The sequence below is a fragment of the Lucilia sericata genome, unplaced genomic scaffold (assembly GCF_015586225.1).
Source record: "Lucilia sericata isolate MDLA Ls3-8-SP2 unplaced genomic scaffold, ASM1558622v1 Contig002241F_arrow, whole genome shotgun sequence".
In the NCBI taxonomy this organism is placed as follows: Eukaryota; Metazoa; Arthropoda; class Insecta; order Diptera; family Calliphoridae; genus Lucilia; species Lucilia sericata.
The window spans coordinates 54,422-64,128 of record NW_023996067.1 but is presented as its reverse complement, the minus strand read 5'-3'; the positions used below and the strand labels follow the sequence as shown (position 1 = coordinate 64,128).

General features: G+C 32.1%; 1 protein-coding gene across 1 annotated transcript; it reads right to left on the bottom strand.

The window, feature by feature from the left end:
• Positions 1 to 79: 79 nt before the first annotated feature.
• Positions 80 to 636, bottom strand: LOC119613672 (protein virilizer-like). Its single transcript, XM_037969695.1, has 2 exons — positions 460 to 636; positions 80 to 390 (listed from the first exon to the last, which is right to left on the bottom strand). The coding sequence occupies exons 1-2, from the start codon at positions 523 to 525 to the stop codon at positions 115 to 117; spliced, it is 342 nt and encodes a 113-aa protein (XP_037825623.1). The 5' UTR covers positions 526 to 636; the 3' UTR covers positions 80 to 114.
• Between the last annotated feature and the right edge of the window lie 9,071 nt (positions 637 to 9,707).

The following is a 9,707-nucleotide window of genomic DNA, read 5'->3' as shown; positions in this document are numbered from 1 at the left end:
TAAATCATCCATTTCTTCGGTTCGCAAGGAGCCGGTGGTGGACTGGCTATATTTTCCGTTAGGAATTAGTCAATATACCATATACAGCCAGGGTAATGGTACTATACCAGCCTCTTAAAACCAAACCGTCAGTGGGTTTTTATCCTGTGTACACTCCAAGTGTATACAATCATTTTGATTATATTGCAACTGACCCAAATTCTCAAATGCTGAAGCACCCGGCATGCCCAAATCATTAACAAAGAACTCTATGTCAAACTTAGAGGGATTTGTTGCACCCAAACGAACACCACCGGGAAAGTCTGCTTGTACGCGAGCGCCCAAGGGTATAATGCGAACTTGTGTGATAAACACCGGTTTAGGAAATTGTACCAGATCCAAATTTATGTCCTATAATAAAATAAAAACATTTTCACTTTTAAGACACCAGCAACATGGAAATCTGCCGACAATATTTACCGCGTCTGATTCATGAGAAAATGTATCAAAGAATAGCAGTTCACTGACATCTTCAGTCTCTGCCATATTTGTTGCTTTTCCTAATAACTTTAATAACTAATTTATAAATTTTATTTTAATTATTCAATTGAAAGAAATGAATTAAATTAATTTATATTAAAATATTCACGCAAGCAAAACTTTCACTGCCGCACAGAGCCCTGCGCCGACAATATTAACGACGGCGGCGACTGACACTGAATATGTCGGCGGCGGCTTAAAATCGACAGTAAGCCGGCTAAGTTTTCAACTACGTTTAGTTTTTAATTTTCAACGATTTTAAATAAAAACGGAATCCGAGAGATCAGAAAGTAGGATTTTGGAGCAAATATATAACAACAAACAGAGCAAACTCAAAAGTGCATGAGAAATTATGCAGGGATGAATAAAAAATTCTTAAAAATTAAAAACAAATCCTTTCTCCAATTTTACTAGGATCTGCCGATATTAACCCTATCTTCCATATAAAACATCTTGCAGAAAATCAGTTTCTAAAAAATTTGCATTAAGAAAATGATCAATAACGTAAAAACCAAAGTAAATTTATAAAGTAGACTCATTTGAACAGCTGACTATTTTTTTAAACTTGCTATTTGTGGACTTACTTGTCAAAAATGTTTATGTTCCATATTTGTTTTCATTTTAACGCTTGCTTTTGTACAAATTTCTGAGTAATTGTTGTATTTAATATGAAAAAGTGTATTTTAAGTGTATAATATTTTTAAAAATGTTCTAATTTTGAAAAAATAAAGAAAACTCTTTGACTTTTAATATAAATAACAACATATTTTTGGAAAGTACAACAATAATGCCATATTTTCCATTAATTATTGGTTCATTTTTGTAAACAAATTTTGACAAGTGATTATTTCGAACAAAAACAAATTGCCTGTGGTTTTTGTAGACGTTTGTTGTACAACAACTCGTGTCGCTACTTTATTAATTTACTTTGGTAAAAACAAAGATATTTTATTTGTTTATTTACTAGCTATACCCAGTGTGCTGTGCTACCCTAAAAGCAATATAAATAAGAAACCTACTTAACAATTTTGATGATTCTAACTACAATGGTTTTCCAGATATACAATTTGTTACATATGGGAGATTCCACGCAAATTATTGCAATTTCGCCAATTATTCCGAACGTTAATTAAGATTTTAATTTAATCTATGAAAAATTTGAATAATCTAATAGTTTCCAGATATACAAAATTTTGTATTTAATTCATATGGGAAGTGCCAAGCCCCCATTGAAAGTCCGCCCGTTATTCTCTAAATGTTCTTCAGTAAAATTTGAAGATTCTAGCTCTAATAGTTTCTCAGATATACGAATTTTTCTATTTAATTCATATGGGAGCTCCAAGCCCCCCAGATGAAAGTCCGCCCTTTTTTCTCCAAAATGTTCAGATGAATATTAAAGTTGTTCGTGCAAAATTTGAAGAATTTAGTTATATTAGTTTCCCAGATAAACGAATTTTTGTATTTAATTCATATGGGAGGTTCCGCTCCCTCATTGGTAGTCCCCCAGTTTATTACCCAAAATGTTTACATGGATGTTAAAGTTCTTCCAGAACAACATCATTTAAAGGGATCACAAAGAGATTGAAAAATATTCCAAAAGTTTCACTTTGAAAACATTATTAGAATGTATGAAAACTCGCAACTCTAAAGGAAGACTATTCCTATTTTAGTGGTATTTTATGATTAAAATAAGTAAGGCAAATCATATGTCGTAAAAAAGCAAATTTCGGAAGTGGTCCGATCATTAGATTAATAAGAACGTCACCGTGATTTTCGGATTAGGGACTTAAATGTGGAATTGGATCAATAATATATATAATTTAAAGTATTTTTTTTAATTCTACCATAATTCTATCATAATGATAACTTTTGGAATGATGTATTAGCTATAAACTGATTTTCTGTAAGAGGGTTATATTGGCGGACCGATCCTCATAATTTTATTTTTCATAAATGTGGGTTTCGGTTCCTAAAAATGTTTATTTCGTCGACATCGACATTTGAAAGCCATTTATGTGCGTTTAAGTCATTTTCTGAAGAAGATTTCATTACATATTTTCGTTCCAACAAAAATTGTTTTATTATGGTATTATTAAGTACGTAGAAAACGTTAAAATCAATTATTGAAGGGGGCAGGGTCAACTATGGCCTATAGAGATTTCGATTGATATCGAGCCCTTTTTGCAAAATGGACGTAAGCGAGATAAATTTTCGTTCAATTAGGATACTGCGTGTTTAATTTTATGTTTATATATTCAATATTTTAGAAAATTCAAAAAGTACCAGTTAAAGAACGAAAAATTACCAGAAATACTCCAGTTTAAATTTTCATTCACTCAAGTCCCTGATTGCTTAGTTTTATGTTTTTAGGTTCATTATAAAAGAAAATCCAAATAGTACAAGTTGAAGAACGAAAAAGTACCAAAAAGTCCCGTTTTATATGTTCTCACTTACTCCATGTTCAATATTATAGAAAATTCAAAAAATACCTTTTGAAGAACGAAAAAGTACCAAAAAGTTCCCTTTTATATGTTATTACTTAATCCGGGCTGTACATTCCTAAATTCATGTTTCTAGGTTCATATAAAATTCAAAAAGTACCAGTCGAAGAACGAAAAATAGAAAACTCAAAAAGTACCTTTTGAAGAACGAAAAAGTACCAAAAAGTCCACTTTTATAGATTCTCAAGTGCTTAATTACATGTTTCTAAGTTCTAAGTCAAAAAAGTACCAGTTGCAACATCGTATTGGGAGCCCGTTATTATGTATTCATATGTATAAGTTAATAAACCAAAAACAATGTTTTATAAAAAAGTACCAAAAATAGGTACAATTTTCACCCCTTAAACGTCCGAATATCCAAAAAGTACTAAATTATATTTTTATTTGTTCGTCAAGTTATGAAGGATTCAAAAATATTTTTGAATGTTCTCTGGTTTAAAAGATACATGGGGTGCAAAAGAAGTACCAAATTACAGTTTCTACCCGTTAATTCCCCAAAGGGGCCGAATTTGAAAAAAGTACCAGACACCTGCCCGCTTATTTTTTAAATGAACGACGATAAGCTTTAAACTGTTCTTTTATAGTTTAGGAGATATGAGGTTACCGAATTTACCCGTTTTTACCATTTTTAACCCCCTAATCATTCGAATTTCCAAAAATCCCGTCTAAGTGGATCTATTTGGTGGGAGACCAACCTCTTGTCTAAATTTCAGCTCTTTAGCTAAAACCGTTTAGGCTCTACGATGATGAATCAGTCAGTCAGTCAGTAACGTTAGAATTTTATATATGTATTATGTATATAGATTTCGTGCATTGAATTATACTGTAAAAACATTGTAATGTTCGACTTGAATTCAAGTTTCGTTTTCACTGGAGAATGCTATTGAATTAAAGTGTATTTCAACACTTGAAATTTGAATGTTTGACTGGAATTAAACTTGTTTTAAACTTTAATTCCAGCAAGAATGCTTATTTGGTATAGTGTGACAACTATAAGGGACCTAAAGTCGACATAAAGCCCACAATGGTTAGTACCAATATTTTGCCCAAACAACATCTACATACCTAGCCAGGTTATATCCTCTAGGTCCGTGAAGACATTCTCTACAAAGCTATAAATTTGTATAAAAGGCGGCTTAACAATTGTTTCTTGTAAATATTCGGCCACCATAGTGTTTGGAGACAACAAGAGCTTCACTGAAAGGCACACCAGACAGACATCGCGCTCTATTATGGGTGTATGGTAGTGATTCTGCTGAGATCAATGGTATAATAATAAGTATGTATCCAAGGATACCCCCTGAATACGGCAATCAGCTTCCGTCCATTGCCTCTAGGTGATAATATACCATGTCACCACTAGCCGACCGACCACCACCCGCCTAGGTGACTAGGGAGGTATATATGTGGGCATTCTTCCAGGAGACCATCATGATGCCTCCTCTTTCTTGAAAAAAAGACGTTCTTTATAGACAAATAAATAATTAATTAACACCATTACTTACATTTTTTAATCTTCTAGATCTCACAAATATGCCAAATATAGATTCGATAAACACTTTTGGGTATTAAACGAAAACAAACCCCGCCTAAAAAATTTCATCATAATTATTAACAATTTAAATAAATTCAACCCAACACTTGCTGTTTCTTTGTACAATGACCTCGTATAGTAGTATAGCATACAATCTTATTAATTTTAATTTTTAGTATAAAATTATTTTTAAAGAATATCATTTCTGTCATTTTAGATTTTCGCACACACACAACAACAGATTTTTTTGGCAAATAAAAAATGCAGAAACAGCTTGGCGCGAAAAATTCTAGCAGAATTTCTTTCGCAGTCGGCAGAATTGACATCAACTGCACTTCCCATTTGAAATACACATGTTCGATACCCTAGCCCTTTACGGTATGACATACCAGCAATGTAAAAAGGTGTAGCTCCGTTGACGTCAACGAAGCTGGTTTGAAGTCAAAGCAGCGACTCGAATTAGGCGCGAAAACACGAAAATATCTGAGGCGAAGCATATACATCGAACGTTGAGCAAAGTTCTACACCGGCCAAATTTCAATGAGCGGCTTATTATTAGATAAAAGAAAACTTGCTTAAATGAAAACAAATTAATTTATATTGTAAATTCACAAATACAGAATTACTTTCGCTAAATTTGTGGAATTTTACAATATAAAATTAATTTGTTTTCATTTAAGCAAGTTTTCTTTTATCTAATAATAAGCCGCTCATTGAAATTTGGCCGGTGTAGAACTTTGCTCAACGTTCGATGTATATGCTTCGCCTCATATATTTTCGTGTTTTCGCGCCTAATTCGAGTCGCTGCTTTGACTTCAAACCAGCTTCGTTGACGTCAACGGAGCTACACCTTTTTACATTGCTGGTATGTCATACCGTAAAGGGCTAGGGTATCGAACATGTGTATTTCAAATGGGAAGTGCAGTTGATGTCAATTCTGCCGACTGCGAAAAGAAATTCTGCTAGAATTTTTCGCGCCAAGCTGTTTTCTGCATTTTTTATTTGCCAAAAAAAATCTGTTGTTGTGTGTGTGCGAAAATCTAAAATGACAGAAATGATATTCTTTAAAAATAATTTTATACTAAAAATTAAAATTAATAAGATTGTATGCTATACTACTATACCGAGGGTCATTGTACAAAGAAACAGCAAGTGTTGGGTTGAATTTATTTAAATTGTTAATAATTATGATGAAATTTTTTTAAGGCGGGGTTTGTTTTCGTTTAATACCCAAAAGTGTTTATCGAAATCTATATTTGGCATATTTGTGAGATCTAGAAGATTAAAAAATGTAAGTAATGGTGTTAATTAATTATTTATTTGTCTATAAAGAACGTCTTTTTTTTTCAAGAAAGAGGAGGCATCATGATGGTCTCCTGGAAGAATGCCCACATATATACCTCCCTAGTCACCTAGGCGGGTGGTGGTCGGTCGGCTAGTGGTGACATGGTATATTATCACCTAGAGGCAATGGACGGAAGCTGATTGCCGTATTCAGGGGGTATCCTTGGGATACATACTTATTATTATACCATTGATCTCAGCAGAATCACTACCATACACCCATAATAGAGCGCGATGTCTGTCTGGTGTGCCTTTCAGTGAAGCTCTTGTTGTCTCCAAACACTATGGTGGCCGAATATTTACAAGAAACAATTGTTAAGCCGCCTTTTATACAAATTTATAGCTTTGTAGAGAATGTCTTCACGGACCTAGAGGATATAACCTGGCTAGATGTAGATGTTGTTTGGGCAAAATATTGGTACTAACCATTGTGGGCTTTATGTCGACTTTAGGTCTCTTATAGTTGTCACACTATACCAAATAAGCATTCTTGCTGGAATTAAAGTTTAAAACAAGTTTAATTCCAGTCAAACATTCAAATTTCAAGTGTTGAAATACACTTTAATTCAATAGCATTCTCCAGTGAAAACAAAACTTGAATTCAAGTCGAACATTACAATGTTTTTACAGTATAATTCAATGCACGAAATCTATATACATAATACATACCTATAAAATTCTAACGTTACTGACTGACTGACTGATTCATCATCGTAGAGCCTAAACGGTTTTAGCTAAAGAGCTGAAATTTAGACAAGAGGTTGGTCTCCCACCAAATAGATCCACTTAGACGGGATTTTTGGAAATTCGAATGATTAGGGGGTTAAAAATGGTAAAAACGGGTAAATTCGGTAACCTCATATCTCTTAAACTATAAAAGAACAGTTTAAAGCTTATCGTCGTTCATTTAAAAAATAAGCGGGCAGGTGTCTGGTACTGTTTTCAAATTCCCCTTTGGGGAATTAACGGGTAGAAACTGTAATTTGGTACTTCTTTTGCAACCCATGTATCTTTTAAACCAGAGAACATTCAAAAAATATTTTTGAATCCTTCATAAATTGACGAACAAATAAAAATATAAATTTAGTACTTTTTGGATATTCGGACGTTTAAGGGGTGAAAATTGTACCTATTTTTGGTACTTTTTTATAAAACATTGTTTTTGGTTTATTAACTTATACATATGAATACATAATAACGGGCTCCCAATACGATGTTGCAACTGGTACTTTTTTGACTTAGAACTTAAAAACATGTAATTAAGCACTTGAGAATCTATAAAAGTGGACTTTTTGGTACTTTTTCGTTCTTCAAAAGGCACTTTTTGAGTTTTCTATTTTTCGTTCTTCGACTGGTACTTTTTTATAATATTGAACTTAGAAACATGAATTTAGGAATGTACAGCCCGGATTAAGTAATAACATATAAAAGGGAACTTTTTGGTACTTTTTCGTTCTTCAAAAGGTATTTTTTGAATTTTCTATAATATTGAACATGGAGTAAGTGAGAACATATAAAACGGGACTTTTTGGTACTTTTTCGTTCTTCAACTTGTACTATTTGGATTTTCTTTTATAATGAACCTAAAAACATAAAACTAAGCAATCAGGGACTTGAGTGAATGAAAATTTAAACTGGAGTATTTCTGGTAATTTTTCGTTCTTTAACTGGTACTTTTTGAATTTTCTAAAATATTGAATATATAAACATAAAATTAAACACGCAGTATCCTAATTGAACGAAAATTTATCTCGCTTACGTCCATTTTGCAAAAAGGGCTCGATATCAATCGAAATCTCTATAGGCCATAGTTGACCCTGCCCCCTTCAATAATTGATTTTAACGTTTTCTACGTACTTTATAATACCATAATAAAACAATTTTTGTTGGAACGAAAATATGTAATGAAATCTTCTTCAGAAAATTACTTAAACGCACATAAATGGCTTTCAAATGTCGATGTCGACGAAATAAACATTTTTAGGAACCGAAACCCACATTTATGAAAAATAAAATTATGAGGATCGGTCCGCCAATATAACCCTCTTACAGAAAATCAGTTTATAGCTAATACATCATTCCAAAAGTTATCATTATGATAGAATTATGGTAGAATTAAAAAAAATACTTTAAATTATATATATTATTGATCCAATTCCACATTTAAGTCCCTAGTCCGAAAATCACGGTGACGTTCTTATTAATCTAATGATCGGACCACTTCCGAAATTTGCTTTTTTACGACATATGATTTGCCTTACTTATTTTAATCATAAAATACCACTAAAATAGGAATAGTCTTCCTTTAGAGTTGCGAGTTTTCATACATTCTAATAATGTTTTCAAAGTGAAACTTTTGGAATATTTTTTCAATCTCTTTGTGATCCCTTTAAATGATGTTGTTCTGGAAGAACGTTAACATCCATCTAAACATTTTGGGTAATAAACTGGGGGACTACCAATGATGGGAGCGGAACCTCCCATATGAATTAAATACAAAAATTCGTTTATCTGGGAAACTAATATAACTAAATTCTTCAAATTTTGCACGAACAACTTTAATATTCATCTGAACATTTTGGAGAAAAAAGGGCGGACTTTCATCTGGGGGGCTTGGAGCTCCCATATGAATTAAATAGAAAAATTCATATATCTGAGAAACTATTAGAGCTAGAATCTTCAAATTTTACTGAAGAACATTTAGAGAATAACGGGCGGACTTTTAATGGGGGGCTTGGCACTTCCCATATGAATTAAATACAAAATTTTGTATATCTGGAAACTATTAGATTATTCAAATTTTTCATAGTTTAAATTAAAATCTTAATTAACGTTCGGAATAATTGGCGAAATTGCAATAATTTGCGTGGAATCTCCCATATGTAACAAATTGTATATCTGGAAAACCATTGTAGTTAGAATCATCAAAATTGTTAAGTAGGTTTCTTATTTATATTGTTTTTAGGGTAGCACAGCACACTGGGTATAGCTAGTAAATAAACAAATAAAATATCTTTGTTTTTACCAAAGTAAATTAATAAAGTAGCGACACGAGTTGTTGTACAACAAACGTCTACAAAAACCACAGGCAATTTGTTTTTGTTCGAAATAATCACTTGTCAAAATTTGTTTACAAAAATGAACCAATAATTAATGGAAAATATGGCATTATTGTTGTACTTTCCAAAAATATGTTGTTATTTATATTAAAAGTCAAAGAGTTTTCTTTATTTTTTCAAAATTAGAACATTTTTAAAAATATTATACACTTAAAATACACTTTTTCATATTAAATACAACAAATTACTCAGAAATTTGTACAAAAGCAAGCGTTAAAATGAAAACAAATATGGCAACATAAACATTTTTGACAAGTAAGTCCACAAATAGCAAGTTTAAAAAAATAGTCAGCTGTTCAAATGAGTCTACTTTATAAATTTACTTTGGTTTTTACGTTATTGATCATTTTCTTAATGCAAAATTTTTTAGAAACTGATTTTCTGCAAGATGTTTTATATGGAAGATAGGGTTAAATATCGGCAGATCCTAGTAAAACTTGGAGAAAGGATTTGTTTTTAATTTTTAAGAATTTTTTATTCATCCCTGCATAATTTCTCATGCAACTTTTGAGTTTGCTCTGTTTTGTTGTTATATATTTGCTTCCAAAATCCTACTTTCTGATCTCTCGGATTCCGTTTTTATTTAAAATCGTTGAAAAATTAAAAACTAAACGTAGTTGAAAACTTAGCCGGCTTACTGTCGATTTTAAGCCGCCGCCGACATATTCAGTGTCAGTCGCCGCCGTCGTT